The sequence below is a fragment of the Protomyctophum parallelum genome (assembly GCF_964188405.1).
Source record: "Protomyctophum parallelum genome assembly, chromosome: 20".
NCBI classification, from domain to species: domain Eukaryota; kingdom Metazoa; phylum Chordata; class Actinopteri; order Myctophiformes; family Myctophidae; genus Protomyctophum; species Protomyctophum parallelum.
The window spans coordinates 25,471,667-25,492,517 of record NC_139718.1 but is presented as its reverse complement, the minus strand read 5'-3'; the positions used below and the strand labels follow the sequence as shown (position 1 = coordinate 25,492,517).

Here is a 20,851-nt window from a genome sequence, read left to right as displayed (position 1 = left end):
ATGGCCTTAAACTGGAGTGCAGCCCTTCCCCTTTTCCCATCTCTCCATCATTACTCCTCTGGACCTCCGTGCTCATCACTCATTCGCTCCGCTGTGAGGCCTCCCTACCCTGCGGGCTACTAGTCTTAGTTAAGGCATAACAAAGGAGAACACCATTGCTCCTCATCTCTCTTACTTGACTGACTGTCAGCTCTGACACCAGGAACATTGCAGAAGAAGACTTCCTCCTAGTCCTCTCTCTGACTGCTACTCTGCTATCCTGTTGCATTTCAACCCCCCCTCCACGCATGCACGCACACGCTGTCTCTCCCCGCCAACGATAATACTATTCCAATGTCATTGTACCCACGTAGTCTCTCTTACTCTTACCAAATGAAAACTCTGTCACCACATTACTGCAGAAGAGGAGTTAATCCTCTATCAACCACATTTGAAGACTCCCCCTGTCCCCATGTAAACCCAATAGTACCTACCCAGGTAGGCTACTCATGTGTGATGTCACTCTAGCCTACTTACTGACTGACTGACTGACTGACTGACTGACTGTAGTGACTATCCACAATGTCTTAGTTAAATATGTTATATAAGTGGCTTCTCTCTGCAACTCCTACACAGCAGCCTTGGGCGATGGGACAGATACATTGGAATACGGCTATAGAGCGTCGCAGTCCCGCCCCCTCGAGAGACCCGGAAAATAATTCCCTGTTCATTTTTCTCATTGACTTTTCAAAAAGTATTTATTTACCTTTTAAGACCTTTTAAGCGTCGTACAAAGCCAACTCGAGTTGTGACAAATCATGACAACAAACAAAAAATTTTGGGCCGAACAAATTATTAGAAAGAAGAAAAAAACATCAGGTTACAAGTACACTTTTTTCTGTTTTTCTTCTTTGTAATTATTTGTTTGGTCCAAAATATTGTGTTTGTTGTCATGATTTGTCACAACTGTGTCTAATGTCTATGGGAAAAAATATTTCCTGGGCCTAGCGTCGTCATGAAAGGGGTGGGTCCGACGCTCAATTTTGCAAATGTAATGGTTTGCCTCCTCAAGAATTCAACTTGACAAATAGCCTAATTACCATGTAAAGTGCAATATTTTCACAAAACAGGGCAATGACTGAAATGACAAAATGATAATTAAGACGTCTTTAGTGGTTGCTGTCCGATCAATTTGTGCTGCTGAAAAGCAACAATAAATCATATTTGAGGCTAGGCCTACATACTGAAACTGTATGTGCAACTGTGCATCGCAACATCACCATTTATATCTAGTTGATTTCTATAAAGCAATTATTTGTTGTATAAACAAGTTTCGGTCAACAAGAGGGGATGATAAAATAGAAGAGGTGCGTGCCAGTAGAAAGACATGTGTTGGCTTTAATAATTTTACTTCTGAACAATCCAAGTTGTCATGTCAATTAACACTTACAATACACAATGCACGCTATTAATTCAACATTCATGTCATGTCATGCCATTCGTATTGTTTATTACTCAATGACGCACGTTACACTGTTTAGGGGTGACGGTGGCCGGTAGTAATATTATGACATATGTAGCCTACTGTAAGGCCTATGCAAATACATTAAACTCCAACTATGAGAGTGCAAAGAATTACCATTACGTTTTTGCTGTGACCACAAGCGAACAGCAGACATGACGTAACATGACATGATCATGTAACATGTCACATTTTGGGACATATATATAGTATAGTGGAACGCCCTACCAACAGTCATTAAGACATGTGAATCCCTTTACTCCTTCAAAACCGCTCTCAAAAGGCACCTACGGACGGCTACAATTCGAAAATGGCCCCCGTAAAATCTGAATCCCCCACCACCGCCCCCCTTTTCCCCTCACTGTATATGTTTTTTTTCCCTTTTTGCTTCCTTTATGATGAATTCCTGTTCTGTTCTTTAACTATATAGAAGTGTCTATTTGTACGTCTCTAAATGTTTTGATGAATTGAACATGGTGGACCCTCTTGTAAACAAGTGTAATGCTTAATTGGGTCATCCACTCACAGTCTTTGTATTGAGTTTGTGCTTGAAATGTACTGTAATTCTGCAAACTGTTAATAGATATTTCAATCAAATCAATCAATCAATAGCACCCATTAACTTTGAAAAAAGCCAGACAATCCAAATTTAATAGCTAAATTTAATATAAAAGGTCTTGAAATGATTACCGTTTTGGTCACACATAGCCTACTCCTGAAATTTAATCTGTGCAACCTTGAAATATAATTGGGAGCATGTGCAATAAATGGTGGTCTGACGCAAATTTGACATTGGGTGAACTAAAATGAACGCTCTTCTTCCCCTGCCATCCAGAAAAACAAAGTAGGCCTATGTGCATTGTGAGCTCACAGTAGGCACTCTGGTGTAGCGTGGACATATTTTGCTCATTGGCACGAGAGTAGGCTACAGAGACGTCGCTGAGTGTGTACGAAGTATTTTCAAGTTGAGAAACAAGATGGCTCAACCTTGGTGACAAATGTGTGTGCTTGTGTGCGTGCGTGCATGCTTGTACGTGTATAGAATAAGCTGTTCCTCTAGTCTCGGCAGAGAATGGTGACGCAGCGGCATTGACTGGTATAGTGACGGTTGAGTATCGAAACATTTTCAATTTGTAGCCGTATTGGAATATGCATATTCCAATGCACTAACCGTGATTGATGCCTTACACCGACCACTACACCACTGGCTGCAGCCTGACGTTAGAGGCACGCTGTTTATGCTATGGTTGTTTACACAGAAGCACACCCTTAATTATATCATTGTTGCCTTCATTGTGTTGTGGACATATGGCAACAGCAATTTAGGTTATTATATTTTCCTTGCAATTATTGTATAACTTAAAAGTTCCAAAACATACAGTGCAATATAGCATTAAATGTGAGGTGAATTGCAGCGATTCTGATCTAGATATATACAATTTGAGATAATGTATACATACAAAGAGATTTGTGAGTGAGTATTTATTTACAGGTAAGTTGACCTGGCAGCTGGGTCAATGCACACGGTCTGTCTGTAGTGGCTTTGTGACAGTCACAGGTCCGGTGTTTGCCTAACAGCACAAACTCATCACTCAAAATCATTTTACTTTGAGTAAAATAATTTTTACCCCCACACACACACACACACACACATGCACACCCATCAAACACACTCACCCCACCGTCATTACAAGACGTCAGCCACGTTGCCGGGAGGGATTGAAATACCTTCATCCTTCTCTGTCAGTGGCGTATAGTTCCGATCCCCTGGCCTCATTAGCATAACATTCCCATTCCCATGCTGCCTCACTGCTGCCGTATCAGACGACTGCTCTGGGTGGGAATTATGGAGGGAGATATCGCACGCACACACTAGCTTTCATCCTTTTTCTATGTGATACGGTCTCTGTCCCGCTCTCCCTCAGTTACATTCATATTTCTTCTGACAGAGACACACTGACTTTGCAATTTTCTCTCTCTCTCTCTCTCTCTCTCTCTCTATCTCTCTCTCTCTCTCTCTCTCTCTCTCTCTCTCACACACACACACACACACACACACACACACACACACACACACACACACACACACACACACACACACACACACACACACACATAATTATGTCTGCTTCCCTCCTTTCAATTTGTTTCATTTATAAACGCCTAAAACAACCAAACTACCAAGTTCTCCACAAGTTTGTGAACTTCATTTTGGGTAAGTAATAGCCTACTCATATGATGAAGTATAAATCAGGCTCATCTCAATGGCTCTCATACGGCCATGTGTATGAGAGCCATTGAGATGATTTATACTCACTCTGTCTCAGTCCCTCTTCACAACTCAGTCTCATGTATTTTCACCTTTTTAGTAGGCTATGTCTGGTCCTTTCCTCCAGTGGTGAAACAAGTCAAAGCCAGGCCCGGGGGGCAGATTGCATGATCGAAGCCCCCTACCAACCCTCTATGAATGATGTATTAGGCTACTCTTTTCTCTACGGTGGACAAGCCAAGTTCAAAAAGGCTCTATGTTGCATTAGGGTTAAAGCTTGATGTTACATTGCTTTACAAACAAACACATGCCTGCAACTTTGGGGCTTAGAAGACTTACATTTCTCTGCAGAGCTACCAACCTGCACACATTTTGTGTACCAACCACGCAATTCTAGGTGTCTATACGCCTATAGAATTGCGTGGTTGGTACACAAAATGTGTGCAGGTTGGTAGCTCTGTCTCTGGCACAAATTCAAAGCATTTGAGATATTACAAAACCCATATACTGTATATACTGTAGTGTAGGAGGCCATCAAAGTTAGTTCAATGATATTCAACATTTTTAATTATAAAATACAGTATGCACAACAGTATGCACAACCCAGAAGAGTTCATCTCCACAGACAGCGATCAGGATTTGGATACCACTTTAACTAATGAGCAATAATGTAAATAATGAAAAGCTAGAATGTTTAAAAAGAAGAACTGGCACGGTACGACGGTACGTGGTCCATCAGTTGAAGTAGGCTGCAAATTCACTTTCAAGTACTGGACTATTAGACCACTATTTACTGTATGTATTATACATGAGAAGACCTCAAGAGGCGGCTGTTCGTATACAGTAGCTACAGTGGAATGCTGTATGGGGCTGAGACATGGAATCTCACAGCACAACAGGAAAGGGTCTGGGATGGAGTCTACACAAGAATGCTATGAATGGCACTAGGTGTCACATGGATGGACCACATCATAAATGTGGTCCTCTAAGTCTACAGGGACCTACAGTACCATGGGTCACAGACAAATTAAGTCAGAAAGAGAAGGATGAGGCTGGCAGGACACTGCGTCATCCATCCATCCATCCATCCATCCATCCATCTTCAACCGCGTATCCATATTGTCGGGTCGCAGGGGCAACAGCCCCACCAGAGAGTTCCAGCCCTCCCTCTCCAGAGCCACATTAGTAACTTCCTCCTGGGGGATCCTGAGGCAGTCCAAGGCCAGTGATGGTCGATGTAATCCCTCCAACTGTGCCTTGGTCTGCCCGGGGGTCCCCTCCCAGTGGGACGTGCATCGAGGAGTCGAGACCTCCCTAGGGAGACGCTCAAGAGGCGTTATGACCAGATGCCCGAACCACCTAAACTGGCTCCTTTCCAGGCGAAGAAGCAGCGACTCTACTCCGAGTCTGTCTCGCGTGACTGAATTTCTCACCTTATCTCTAAGGGAGATGCAAGCCACTCATCTCGGCCGTTTGTATTCGTGACCTTATTCTTTCGGTCATGACCCACGCTTCATGACCATAGGTGAGAGTAGGAACGAAGATTGCTCGGTATAGACAGAGAGCTTTGCCAGCTGGCACAGCTCTCTTTTCGTCACAACAGCGCAATACCGCCCCTGCGCCCTGCTGCTCCAATTCTCCGGCTGATCTCCTTTTCCATCCTCCCCTCACTCGTGAACAAGACCCAGAGATACTTAAACTCTTTCACCTGGGGTAATGTTGTCTCATTCCCTACTCATCGGGCAACCGGAATTAGTGGCAAGCAAACTGACACTATGGGAGCGAACCCTGCAGGACAAAGCTAGGAAAGGCGCGACAGCTTAGATCAGAGAGTGTTGAGGACAGCGATTCAGGAGACCCGAGTTGGTGTTGCCTAGACCGCACTCTCGCATCGCATCGCACTGTGATGGGCCTGAAAGGGAGTGGGGTCTGTACACTTCTAACTCATAAACAAATACAGTAAGTCATTGTGAAGGGCCCTGGGAGTCCTTCCCCCCCTGGGGCAGCACCCCCCTCAGCCCTATTCTTGAAGCTCTACTCTGCCCTTGGCCCTCCTCTCTTTCACCTCACAGCACCAGGCCCCTTCTCTCTCCCTCTCTCTCTCTCTCTCTCTCATTCATACACCCCCTCTCTGACTGTCTTTATCCAATCAGTCTCTTGTCTCCTCGAGTGAGTTTTCCAACTCATTTCTCTCTATATCACCAACCACCTTAGCATGTCTGCACGCATTATGTATGTCATATTCTCTCCCCCTCTATCGCTCTGCCCCCATCCCTCTACCGGCCCCCCTGCCGACATCAAACTATACCAAAACAGACAACTCCATTAGAAGGGTGAGTGAGCGAGGGTACGAGGAGACAGTCTGAGAAGGAGAGTGGGATATGAAGGAGACACAGAGTAACGGCATGAGTGATGGAGCGTGACGCTGTCTGTTTACATGGCTGGCTGGCTGCAGCCACTTACACAGATGATCTATAATGTGTTTGTTGTATGTCACCACTCTCACCACAGAGGTGACACATATCAAACACTATATATGGGCTGTATTTTGTGTGTCTTAAGTACCTGCAGGTCTTATTCCCTAACTTGAGTAAACTAAAGACCTGGCGTGATTAATGCCATTTGGCTATTCTGAGTGGCCAAAGAGCATTGATCATGCCTCCAGGTCTTTAGTTAGGGAATAAGACCTGGTACTTAAGACACGCAAAATACAGCCTGTATTCCTACTGGCAAAAGCTTACAGTAGAGCAGTGGTTACCAAACCTTTTCATGTCAAGGACCCCCAAATCGACATTCATTTGGCTGCGGAACCCCATTTGAAAAGATATGCCAGTGACCACGATAAGAGAGGATTTTACGGCTCTAGCAGTGATTCCAAAACATATTAATTTCATGGACCCCCAGTTTGATATGCAGTAGCCCGCTGCTCTACACCCTCTACACACACAAATGCACCCCCGCCCACCGCAGCAACACCATGGTGAAGTTTGCGGATGACACCACAGTAGTAGGGCTCATCTCCAAGGGAGATGAGTCTGCCTACCGGGTTGAGGTGGTGCAGTTGAGGACTGGTGCAGAGAGAACAACCTGCTCTTGAACACATCTAAGACCCAGGAGCTGGTCATAGACTACAGAAGGTAGAAAACAGTCATTCCACCACTGTTCATCAATGGGGACTGTGTGGAGAGGGTGTCCTCCTGCTGCTTTCTGGGAGTCCACATGGAGGAGGACTTGACCTGGAGCACGAACACCTCTGAGCTGCTGAAAAAGGCCCAGCAGAGACTTTACTTCCTGAGGGTGCTCAGGGGGAACAACATCATACAGAGACTGCTGGTGTCCTATCGGTACTGCATGTGTGTGGTACACCAGCTGTACAGTGGCACAGAGGAAAAATAAATACAGCACAGAAGATCGTTGGCTGCCCTCTCCCCACACTGGAAGAACTACACAGAGACCTCTGTCTTAAAAAAACTCAGAACATTATGAAAGACACTTCCCACCCCGGTCACTCACTGTTTGAACTGTTGCCATCAGAGTGATCAAGTCAGGGACCAACAGATTCAGTAACAGCTTCTATCCCACAGCGGTAGTTGCACTCAATGCTGCTAAGAAATGATCTGCTGCTGCGACACTGTGCTGTTTTTCTGCTATATTAAGTGCAATAAGGGTTTGTTGTGCAATAGCAGCTAAAATTACTCGTTTGTGCATTAGTGCTACAGGCGTTGTGCAATAACAGGAAGTCATGTGTGTTTTGTTTTAGCTTTATGTTGTTTTGTGATATGATGCACTGATTGGTTGGCACTTTTAATTTCGTTGTACATGTTGCAATGACAAATAAAGATCTATCTCTATCTAGACTACGGCAGACCCCCATTTAATGGCATTTCTATCTATGGGACTCCAATTTATATTGTAAAACCACTTTTAATTTAACTCTGAGAGTGTGCAAATGGGGTCCATTTGGTTCCATTTGTACACTCTCTGAGGTACAGACCCATAACGGTCCATTTGGTTCCTAACTATCATTTTGCTGGGGACCCCCTGGAACTCCCTCAAGGACCCCTGGGGGGTCCCCCAGACCCCACTTTGGGAACCCATGCAGTAGAGTAGGCCTAGCCTACATCTGATATGTGTAGAAAAGGCCCCATGCAGGAGATAGACAGAACAGAGAGGAAGAGGGCCAATCAAGCAGAGCAGACCATTATAATCGGTGACCTTGCTGAAATATGAAAAGTGCCTCTTCTACCTGTCTTTCTCTTAAACTGATTGCTATTCAACTGCCCCGTCACCGGGCTGCGTGGCCTGAGTGATGGAGGTCTTACTTAACACCTGGCATTCAGCAAGGACGGAGAGAAATATGTGCCCTGGCCTACAACGGCTGAATCATGGCGATGGAATGAAGTTGTGCAACTTCGGGCCAATGTTGTGCAATACCTCCCCCATCTGGTCACTCGACGTTACTGGAGTAAACTCGAAATGACCAAGAAATATATGTTGTGCGATGGAAATAGGTTAAGTAGCCTTCGTTACAGTAATTATTTAGAAAAGTTAAATAGCATATAATCTGGCAAAAAAAATAATAATAATAATCAAAAAAAAAAAAATCTAAAGAATGTAGTCTAATATCAGATTACATTATTTAGATTACATTGACTTTGGTATCTAATTTTTTTACTGGTCTGACTCTGAGTTGAAAGGGAGGCAAACGAGGATGTGGTCAGTAGAGGGCAGCACAAATCTATACAATTCCAAAACAACCAGCTAGCCAGACAGTCGATATGCATATTGTATCTCTTGGCACAAGAGGGGCAGTGCGTAACTGCCTCTGGAAAAGGAATGAGATGTGCATTTTTCGTTTTAGTCTCTAAGTATCTGATTGGTCGAAAGTTTTAGTTTAGTTTTCCCCTCTGAACTTTCTCCCTATAAAACTTCTGGTGATGTGAAAGCTCCATTCTTTTAAAGTGCGCCACAGACCCTGCTTGATGGAATAATTGCTTTGACAGGAGATTAACTTTCATATTGGATTAACTTGTGTGGTGGAATATCAACTCTGTCATTACATTTAATTGCATGCCCTCGGTAAAATTACACATTTGGTCAATTTGCCACACTTAACCGCTACTCACTTTATCGCAAGGCTCATTTTGTGGTCATTGACGGTTTTTCAGCGCGGCACCAGTCCGTTTTACGCACCAGACGTTTGCGCCATGGCGAACTCGTGTCTCCAACTGAGCGGCTTTCTGATCAGCTGTCTCGGCTGGGTGGGTATAGTGGTCGCGACCGCCACCAATGATTGGGTGACGATGTGTAAATACGGCATGAACACCTGTAAGAAAATGGACGAGCTAGAAGCCAAGGGACCGTGGGCTGACTGTGTCATCTCCACTGCTCTGTACCACTGCGTCTCTCTCACCCAGATACTGGACCTTCCAGGTAAAAGCTGCTCTCTAGTTGTATGCTTTTCTTTCACTATACCTTTTTACCTAAACTATAGCTATATCATTATTTATATTTCTAAATGTTATTTTAGATCTCTTCTAAAAAAACACCTTTATGATGATAATTCCTTTTCTTAAATTCCTCTATTGCTATTTTTGTTTCATTGATCATATGTGTATATCATGTTTCCATTTTACATTTTGGGCCTGCTATTCATTTTGTAGTTTATCTCTCTAATGTTTTTTATCATGTTGCTTTCTTTTTACTTTTAGAAGTTAACATGATGACCTATACATGGTTCTTGGGTGATCATTATATTAACATGATTCATGTGTACTGTACACCCGCAGCATACATCCAGACAACGCGTGCCCTGATGACCACAGGTTCTATCCTGGGTCTCCCAGCAGTGGTGATGGTCTTGATGTCCACGACATGCATCCGCCTGGGCGACGAGCCTCAGAGCTCCAAGAACAAGCGCTCCGTGTTGGGAGGAGTGCTCATACTCATAGTTGGTAAGAGACCACCGGACCCCTCGTTGTTCTAAAGAGCTCCAGAAATGTGTTCAAATGTTGTAGTCAAAGCAATCAATCACTGATGTTGGAGGTGTTTATCGCCTACATTGAAGTAGGACGACATATTGAGACGCGTGCGTGCGTGCGTGCACACACACACTGTCACACACACACACACACACACACACACACACACACACACACACACACACACACACACACACACACACACACACACACACACACACACACACACACACACACACACACCACACACACACACAGTTACATCACGGCCCGCTCCTCCCTGACCTTGAACTCCCTTATCCCAGGCTCAAAAGTTTAAGAGGTGCAGTGAAAGTATAAAGGATACAGTGGGTGACTGTTTTCCTCCCTGGGGATACGCACACATACACACGCACACACGCACACACGCACACACACATGCACGCACGCACATCGCACACACAGTGACGCACGCGCACAGACACTCATTGTTCCTGGCAGTCCATCCAGCCCTCCCCCCTGACCCCCATGCACATTCCTGTACTCCACCTACTCTCGTCCACACCCAGCCTATTTCTGAGCCTCATAGAAATCCACTCTCAGATTTAGCAGCTTTAGCGCTCCCATAAATATTTGACTATTTAAGCAGTATTTTCCAGCACCATGTCCCTCGTATATAGAAGAAACTATTTATGACGCCCACGTCACCCTGGGTGGAGCTTTTTACAAAAACCTGTATGCGAAGGCAATTTCCATAACCAAAAATAATAGTGCTTTAGGTATCTCCAAACAACAAAATGGTATTTTCGCCTGCTCGCTCCCTCCCTCTGTGTACAATGATAAAGAAAGATCCTAGTAAGAGGATCCTTTTTTTCCATTACTGTGGATTCCTTTTTACCCCCCCATGCAGACGAAAGACCTTGAGTGTGAAAAAGGCTTTACCACATAAAGCAACAGGGTGTAGAATTAAGAACAAGCATTCACACTTTCGGCCCAGGCCGTAGCGTAACGGTCTGGGCACCGGACTGGTGATCCAGTCGCGGTGTGCCGCGGGTTCGACTCCCGGACCCGACACGGCCTTTACCGCATGTCATCCCCCATCTCTCTCCCGTTTCCTGTCAGCCTACTTTCTATCCCTTAAAAAATCAATAAAGGCGTAAGCCGCAAAAAAATTATCTTAAAAAAAAAAAAAAGAAAAAAAAGCATTCACACTTTCAATAACACAAAATGGAATTGCTTTATCGTTCCCTATTCTTATGGCAAAGTCATTCTGACACAGTGACTGGTCTGGTAAAAAAAACCTTTGTTTGAGAGTTATGGTCGTTAGAAAACATTTTTAGAGCTGAGAGCTGCTGGGCGTCTGTGTTCTCGCTTCTGATCTACCCATTTAGTTTGGACTAAGATCTGTACATTTTGGCACCGCATATTCACAGTATATCCACGGTATATTGACATAGTATCAGTGTTAAATGATTTCACCCTTTCTTTGCTCACATAGTGAGGGACTTACGTGTAGCCCAAACCGAGTCCAATTCTTGGAATTCCTCATTCGAGGTTTGTCTATACTCTGCTGCAGTTGACATGACATGGCATACCTTTGGTCTGTCAATATACAGTACATGTATTTCTGATACACCTCTTAGAATAAATAGTTTGGTACTAAATCCTGCAGTGCTAATGCATAATAAGTGCTGTGTTCCTGTACAGACGTACATGTTCCTGTACGTCTGTATAGTGTAAACTGTAAATCTTAATTTTAATCTACATTATTTATTCGTTACTTTATCTAACAACGTTTTCACTCACCGAAAGTAACTGAATTTCAACAACAATAAACACGATATGTCAGTCTATAGTCAAGTAAAGGCTACAGATATACCATCCAGGTAGCCTACTTAATATGGGTACAGTTAAGTCATCAGTCATCATGCTAGTGCTACAGTACCACTTTGTTTTATTATGCCTATTAATATTCCAAATATGGAAAGGCATGGCAGGCAAGAGGGAACATAATGTCAGATTATTACTATATATATTATCTTCGCTGTTGGGCAGAAAGCTCCATCTCAAATATTTCATTTTCTTTAATGTTTTTCTTTTTGGGGTTATTTTGTATATCGCTGCCCTATTTTATACTTTATGGTTATGCCTTTATGGTATGACAGTGTCATACAAAAGTATTTTAAAACGTTTGGCCTTTGATGACATGCCAAAATGGGGATCCAACAGTGGTTTTTTGATTAAGTCTCTCTGTGGGTTTTATTTTCACCAATGTACTGTACTAGCCCCATGAATTAATAAGGGCTTGTGACTAAATAATAACTACGCTGGATCTAGTTTAGCCTCGGAGACCACAGGTGTGAAAGCAGTAGTCGTACATTGCAAAGCGGTGTGTATGTGGAGTGTACAGTACAGTACATTACAGTACATAGAGTATTATGTGATCAGCTGATTGTGTTTCTCCCCTGCAGCTGCATGTGGAATGGTGTCGACCGTGTGGTTCCCCATCGGGGCACACCACCAGTATGGCCTCATGTCCTTTGGCTTCTCCCTGTACGCCGGCTGGGTGGGCACCGCCTTCTCCCTGCTCGGGGGCTCCCTGGTCACCTGCTGCTCGACAGAGCCCTCGCCTCCCCATGCCTACCAGGACAACAACCGCTTCTACTATTCCAAACAGGGGGGGCCCAACCCCCCGGCCGTGAGTTCCACCAACCACGCCAAGAGTGCCCATGTCTGAGGGGCGCGACGGGTTTGAATGAGGGAAAACGTATAGGTGGACTGTGTACACACCCGTGGAAGGACTCAATCCAACATACACACGTGCACGCACGCACGCTCACACACACACACACACACACACACACACACACACACACACACACACACACACACACACACACACACACACACACACACACACACACACACATGCAATGCACATACCGGTACACACTATTACAATTTAAGTAAAATTTATTTGAATGCAGTATTAACACAGATACACAGTGTTAAAAAAATGGACACACATACTGTATTGTGTAGACACTCACACAATTGTTTTTCACGGGGAGCTCATTCTTTGGCATACAGTACAATGGACTGTTTTTGTATTGGTGAGCTCATCTTCAAGTGTCTTATTGAGGGGCCTTGCATGGACTCAGCCCATATGGTTGCAAAATTGCACAGGTGTCTGAATTACTGCCTGAATCGAAACCTGTGGTCCTAATCATCGTATTGTTATGGCCATATGGACTTCATTTATTGATACTTTTTTCTATTTTTCTATGTTAATGGAGAGTACATTTTTGAGTACCTTTTTGAGTATGTGTTTTTTTGTATTTGTATTTTCTTGAATGAATACAATGCTATGATGTCTTAAAACAAATTAACACAGTGTACATCGGTCTTGTTTTGCAACGATATATTGTTTTTACTACATTCAACATTCAACTGTTTGACACATCTGTTCCATTAAATGCTACACAGTAAAATCCTCAGTATTAATTCATCCATTTGTAACAACAGTGAGAGTAAACACAACCGGTGTTAAATTAATGCTGGGGATTTTACTGTGTACTACTAACCCTTGCTCCCACTGGAAGAATACATGGCGTCATTTTGCTTGCCAGTTACTAAATAAATTGCCCCAGATTGCTTGAGAGGTTATGTATAACAGGATCGGCTCTATATGGAAAACATGCAGATTTTGGCCAACGGCCGCTGTGTGTTGGCACCAACAGTTCCCTACATTAGCATTCTTGGCAGGGCGTTATTGTCTAGTGTCTGATAAGAGTGATAGTGCTTGATAGTAGCTAATCGGAGACCTGACTTGGCAGAGCTGTTGGTATTATCAGTGGGTTCTTTCAATGCTGTCAACTAAAACTAGTTCATTAGACATCACCAGAGAACATCAACGCCTTGCTGCCTTGTTCATAATCTATGGTTACTTTGACTGTAACTAACTCATTGCCTCTATTATTTCCTATAACAGTGTTAGAAAAATAAACCTTTACCTGTGTGGAATTCTATGGTTTTATCTGGCACAAAAGCTGCAATCCATTCCATACCATTCAAACGTATGAACTTCTTGTCAACCAGTAGGTGTAGGGTTAATGGAAGAGTAGGGAGACCATCCTCCAACCACTGCAGATATGCTAGTTATAAAAAGTTTCAGATTGCAGCTTAAAAAAGTCCTTTATATAACTTTATACAGACTCTACAGTCTATACTTTAGTTTATTTTTTATTTTTTTTACGAGTGAAAGTCTGTGAAATGTACAAATTTCAAATACATTGTATGTATGGGGTGTGAAACGTTGTTAACACTTGACTTGATATGTTGAAAGTTCCAACATCAACAACTACTTAATTTCAAGTAGCTTGAATTGAACCCCATATTTCCAAGCTCTACCACACCAGTGTTAGCTTATTTATTTCTCATAAATGATACAAAGTTGTGCCATTGTTTTTGTTTTATTTTGTATTCTGAAATAAAGATTTGTGTCAGCTTTAAACTGCTCTATGTTTTAATTGTTTCTTACAAAAAAAAAATAATAATCATGATATCCTTAACTCCTACTGTTAACTGTGTGTACGCGAGTGCATGTGTGTGCGTGTGTGTGTGTGTGTGTGTGTGTGTGTGTGTGTGTGTGTGTGTGTGTGTGTGACAATAGTGCAGATTACATGTCTGTTTTCAAGTGGAAACCTACAGATGCAGAATGTGTTTTGTTGTTGGATAACAAAGACACTCAGCTGAGAACAGTGAGATAAACACATTTACTAATGTGTGGAATGTGATGTGACTCAGTGACCTTACATCAGATCAGTGAAGAAGAACCTGTCCCCAAGACGCACTCGGGTACACGGTGTACTGACCCAATACCAAAACATGAAGAACCTGTCCCCAAGACGCACTCGGGTACACGGTGTACTGACCCAATACCAAAACATGAAGAACCTGTCCCCAAGACGCACTCGGGCACACGGTGTACTGACCCAATACCAAAACATGAAGAACCTGTCCCCAAGACGCACTCGGGTACACGGTGTACTGACCCAATACCAAAACATGAAGAACCTGTCCCCAAGACGCACTCGGGCACACGGTGTACTGACCCAATACCAAAACATGAAGAACCTGTCCCCAAGACGCACTCGGGTACACGGTGTACTGACCCAATACCAAAACATGAAGAACCTGTCCCCAAGACGCACTCGGGTACACGGTGTACTGACCCAATACCAAAACATGTACTGACCCAATACCAAAACATGTACTGACCCAATACCAAAACATGTACTGACCCAATACCAAAACATGTACTGACCCAATACCAAAACATGTACTGACCCAATACCAAAACATGTACTGACCCAATACCAAAACATGTACTGACCCAATACCAAAACATGTACTGACCCAATACCAAAACATGTACTGACCCAATACCAAAACATGTACTGACCCAATACGAAAACATGCTGGACAGACAGTATGCCTAAACTAACGTGTGTGTGTGTGTGTGTGTGTGTGTGTGCACGCACATGTTTTTATCATGTTCGTGCTTGTGTATTTCGTTGTGTGAGCTGTGGTCACGGTGGTGATGTTCCAGGCGTACAGTCAGACAACTCACCCACAGGATGTTGGTGGGAGTGTTGCGTGGAACCAAGCTGTTCCTCTGTCTATGGTAGAGAGTCTGTTCACTGCAACATGCTGCTCCGCTTCAGTGAGTTGGTATGGGCTATCTTCAGTGTTAATTCTGCTAATATGGATTGGCCTATATGGATTCAAACGTAGGCATCCTTCGTTGTGAGAGACCAAAATTGTACCGCTCAACCAAGAGGCAATTTGGCCAGGGAAGTTGTTGCGCTTATGAGCTTTGTGCAGTACTACCTGTCAAACAGTAGGATAATGTGTTCTACAACGACACCAGGGTTTGAATGTCTCAATAGAAGTAGAGAGACCACCTCCAACCACTGATATTGTATAAACATACCACAAAATTGTTACCAAATGGACCTGTAACTCTCACTGAGAAAATGAAATATGGCACTGAATGCAGTGAGAGAAGTGAGTCTGACTTTTTAGTCTGTGTAACTTTAGAGATGGTTTCCCATTAACTTTTGACCTGTGTGTGTGTGTGTGTGTGTGTGTGTGTGTGTGTGTGTGTGTGTGTGTGTGTGTGTGTGTGTGTGTGTGTGTGTGTGTGTGTGTGTGTGCGTGCGTGCGTGCGTGCGTGCGTGCGTGCGTGCGTGCGTGCGTGTGTGTGTGTGTGTGTGCGTGCTTACTGTATGTGTGCATACTTACTCTATGTGTCATCATTATATCGGTTCAAACCGTTCTCCCATATCCCACAGCTGTCCAAATACAGATAGCAAGGAACAGTCAACAAATGAACAAACCCATTTTTTTGGTATTTGCAATAAATAACTTTCATTGATGCATGGAGGCAATATCAACAACTCAACAGAGTGCGCCCAGGAGCGACATAACCACACACACAGAAGAATCCAATTAAAAAGAGAAAAATAATAACAACATAAAAAAACAACTACGTTATACAACTTGGTACCAAAATATACAGAAGATGAATAAAAGAAAAAAAGGAATATCTAGTTTTGCGAGGGAAGCCAATCTCAACAAGTCTGACACACACTGACTGGACATTAGGCCACGGCAGGAAGCAGGAAGAGCACAGGAAGAACATGGCATGCCATCTCTGAGACTATAAAGAAACAAACAGTAGCTCATTATTAAAGCAATACAGGAACAACATTTGTTTGCTTGTATTTTTTTCTTCTTTTGCGGAACTGTATTAAAATAGCTTCTGTATGTGTTATTATTATAATCCTACTGTCACTTAAAGATCCTTGCCTGAACCTTCTAAGCTCCTACTGTTGATTTGAGTTTCAACCATTTCAAAGTCCTCAAAAGTAAAGGTTAAGGTCTCGAACCAGACTCTGGAGAGGCTATCGTTAAAAAATATTTTTTTTCCCCCGCTGTTTCTCCCAGGCCAATAACTCCTTTCACCTCTTTTATAAACAGATCCACCTGTGGAGTGCAGGTGGAGGGTAAAGACTCGAACTGTAGAAAAATACTGCATACCTATGTCCACCTAGCCTCATTGCATGAGTACATCTACTTTAAAATGTAGTCTGTAAGAATACTTTGAAGGTATTTTGATTCAATATTTTCAAAAAATTGGGACAATTCTTTTTTTACTTGTGAACTGCTGGCAAACCGTTGTACTTGAAAAATAAAAACAGTAATTTAATCTTCATGTAACTAGATATACTGTAGGCCTACCAATATTTACCAAATGGTGCATACAGTAGTAACTTGCAGACACTCAAGTCCATTTCTAATGTCTTATTGTAACGTAAGTGTCCAATCCACTGGCCGGAAAAAGTAAACAAATATTGTGGATTTTGGCTTGCTTTGTAAACAGAGATAGTGGTTTGAGAAGAGGGTTATACAGGAAGTAAGTATATTTTAAGTGGGGAATGGGGTTGTGATGGGAGGTCATGTAGGTGAAAGGGGGGGTTCACCCCCCCCCCCCTTACACACACACACACACACACACACACACACACACACACACTCTCCAAAGTTTGCTACTGTACATGTTTCTGTTTCCCATTTCAACCACAGTCCAATATCATCCATACCTGCAGGGTGCTGAAAGCTCAGGAAAGAGTTCAACAATCAGAGAAATAAAATGTTTAAATTAATCACTTTCAACCTGGCATAGGTGACATTTTTCAATTAAAAAAATAGCAGACCTAAAAGCTGACACGTTGCTTACTATTTTCTCATTTTTTATATAGGGTTTAAGTGGTTAAGGGTGCATTTGTGAAATCCACTCCGATGCTCTGCTGCATGGGCACAGGATTATTGTGTGCAAAACTGGAAGGATTTTCAAGATAGCACAAATAACTAGATTTTCTATTTTAAATTCAGATGGGTGTGATGGTTTTGTATCATAGTAAGAACTAAATGCGCTTGTTGGAAGGATAATTAGATAATGCAATAACATTTAATTCACAAAATTAGCCACAATAGAAATATTTTGCATCACGCTTAAACTGTCTCTTTAGCTAAACACATTCATAAACAACAAGAGAGCGCTCCGACACACTCGGAGTGAATTTACAAAATGCACCCTAAAATTCACTCTAGAAAGTGCAGAGGGCTTAAAACGTCATCACTTTGAACAGGTTTAGTAGCAGCGATATCATGATAAGAATACATTTCACAATAAAATTGCCCGAGGATTGGGGACATAATGGTTAGGCTACTGTAGCTTTTAAAGCCAATGCCTGTGCTGAGCTGAGTTGAGAAATGAATCTGTTCTTTACTGTCTGTAACTATTAATATCCTCAACGCTGTGAAAGATGCCTGGGCATGAGAGCTACAGTACGGCTGTATTTGAAATATTGAATATACCGTAGGTGTCTTTTGTTAGGATTTCTATTGTCTCGTTGCGTTCAGTCACTACATGCAAGTACAACATTTACAGTCTGGGCCTCATGCGTGAGAGCATGCGACACATCCACCAAATAGCCACAGTGAGGCGCAGGTGTGGACCACACACACACACACACACACGCACGCACGCACGCACACGCACACACACGCATAATAAATTACATACACAGGTACACATAGTAGAGACCCACACGCATGCATATATTCACACTCGTACATACTGTAGGCTACAGTAGCCTACCGTATAGCCTACATATACACACACGCAAAGCAGACTAGAAGACAGTACAATCCAACGTAAGAGGAGGCATGACATTGCCTGATTCCCCTTTTCAATTTGGCTGAGCTATGAATGCAAAGCTGTCATGTATTTTTTATTTATTTTTTCCTTTTTCTTTGTGGCTGAGCTGGATAGTTCGTGGTGGCTGTTTTGGCTAGATAGAAACAGTAAGAGGCGTGGAAAAGCTTTTAGGATTTGTATTTTCCCCCCCTTTTTTGGTGTATCATATAATTCATATAATTCCACCGGATGTTCCTCGCTGGTGAGGGGTTTTGGGGTATAGTCCCGAGGATGTGGGTGCTGAGGGGCACATGGGTACGGGCAGGAGTTTGCAGCATGGCATCATTAGATATAGTGCAGTAGACTAGACATATACTGTATAAAAGCCTATTTATACTTATAGGTGCACACCGGTGAGGCGACGTGTTGTGAGCGACATTGGTGCGCAACTCAGTTTAAATCAGGCGTAAGGCTTCCCAGTGCGGGACCGATGCAGCAACGGGGGGCAGGGAGGGGGGTGATGGACAACATTCAGTACGGGACCGATGCAGCAACGGGGGGCAGGGAGGGGGGTGATGGACAACATTCAGTACGGGACCAATGCAGCAACGGGGGGCAGGGAGGGGGGTGGTGGACAACATTCAGTACGGGACCAATGCAGCAACGGGGGGCAGGGGGGTGGTGGACAACATTCAGTACGGGACCAATGCAGCAACGGGGGGCAGGGAGGGGGGTGATGGACAACATTCAGTACGGGACCAATGCAGCAACGGGGGGCAGGGGGGTGGTGGACAACATTCAGTACGGGACCAATGCAGCAACGGGGGGCAGGGAGGGGGGTGGTGGACAACATTCAGTACGGGACCAATGCAGCAATGGGGGGCAGGGAGGGGGGTGGTGGACGACATTCAGTACGGGACCAATGCAGCAACGGGGGGCAGGGAGGGGGGTGGTGGACGACATTCAGTGCATATGGCAACAGCAAGACCTACTGTACCAGGTCTGTAACAGACCTACTGTACCAGGTCTGTAACAGGCTGTTTTGTTTGTTCAGTTTGGGAGTGAGCCGAACCCTGACAGTGCTGCTGCTACTGTACCATACACCCCACAGATATGACTATGGCATGTGGTTCTACTGTACCATACACCCCACAGATATGACTATGGCATGTGGTTCTACTGTACCATACACCCCACAGATATGACTATGGCATGTGGTTCTACTGTACCATACACCCCACAGATATGACTATGGCATGTGGTTCCCAACCTTTTCTGAATCAGGGGCCACCTGACCACTTGTGTAAGTGGTCACTGGTCAGATGGGGGCTTGAATCAATGGAACTAACTTAGTACATTTTAAATGTATAAGACTTTAAGTTACTATTTATTGGTTTATTAGATTTGTCAAGTAATACAATTACTGTGGTTGACTTCATTTATATTAATATTATGTTATCAATTAAAGTCTTTTTTTTGCCAATTATTTGTGGGCCCACTTACAATATCCTCACAGTCTCACTAGTGAGCCCCGTACCACAGGTTGGGAATCCCTGGGCTATGTATTTGGATTTGGCCTGACCAGAATCTGTAATGCGAAGAAAGAAAGAAAGAAAGAAAGAAAGAAGTGTCCTATAGTTACTGCAGGCAAGGTGGGAGGTTTTAAAAGCTTAGGCTCCTTTGGTTGGAACAGATCCAAGAGTGGAAGAGAGAGAGAGAGAGGGGTTAAACAGGTGGTGTTGAACCTCCTGGACACAAGCTGTGGAAATTGAATAGATTACTGTCACAAAGCCTGACAGAGAAACCAATCACAGCTCCATCACCTGTGAAATCTCACTTTAACCCCTTCGGCTGACATGAGCTGATGGACAGCAGGATGTGGAAGAGAAACAGGGAGATGGATGGCTGGGGGTGCCGGGTTAAAAGAGGAGATGAGAGGGGGGTGGATATTGGCAGAAAATAGCCTGCAGTGGAATGGATGAGGAAATGAGAGAGGTAAAGAACAGGATCGGGGGGATAATTCACTTTCGGGCTTCAATGTGAAACTGCACCTACTACCGTGTATAGTAAACTGTGTACGTTGAACTGAACTGCATGGAAATAACTGGACTGAACTGGTCAACTTGAAAGTGAACTAACTCCCATGCCTGTCAAGAGCAGCAATAGCAAAGAGAGGACCACACAGCGAAGACACAAAGGAACATCATAGAGACAAGACAACATCGTGAATCATGCAGGTTGTCCTTCAATATCCATAGGTCTTTTTCTGTCCCATGGTTTAGTTTTATCTAGCTGGGCAACCTTTATGGGATAATGAAGAGCTGGCTAGATTAGGTTGTGACGGTATGTGTGTG

The 20,851-nt window shown here is 43.6% G+C and overlaps 1 protein-coding gene across 1 annotated transcript; it reads left to right on the top strand.

Annotated features, from left to right (window-relative positions):
- Positions 1-8,721: 8,721 nt before the first annotated feature.
- Positions 8,722-14,232, top strand: cldn11a (claudin 11a). Its single transcript, XM_083791261.1, has 3 exons — positions 8,722-9,203; positions 9,560-9,724; positions 12,202-14,232. The coding sequence occupies exons 1-3, from the start codon at positions 8,978-8,980 to the stop codon at positions 12,465-12,467; spliced, it is 657 nt and encodes a 218-aa protein (XP_083647387.1). The 5' UTR covers positions 8,722-8,977; the 3' UTR covers positions 12,468-14,232.
- Positions 14,233-20,851: the final 6,619 nt, after the last annotated feature.

Bases quoted from the DNA above. Each gene is read 5' to 3' on its own strand.
- cldn11a (XM_083791261.1), top strand. From the start codon at position 8,978: ATGGCGAACTCGTGTCTCCAACTGAGCGGCTTTCTGATCAGCTGTCTC. The intron at 9,204-9,559 runs GTAAAAGCTGCT...GTACACCCGCAG, and splicing joins CCAGATACTGGACCTTCCAG to CATACATCCAGACAACGCGT. The intron at 9,725-12,201 runs GTAAGAGACCAC...TCTCCCCTGCAG, and splicing joins AGTGCTCATACTCATAGTTG to CTGCATGTGGAATGGTGTCG.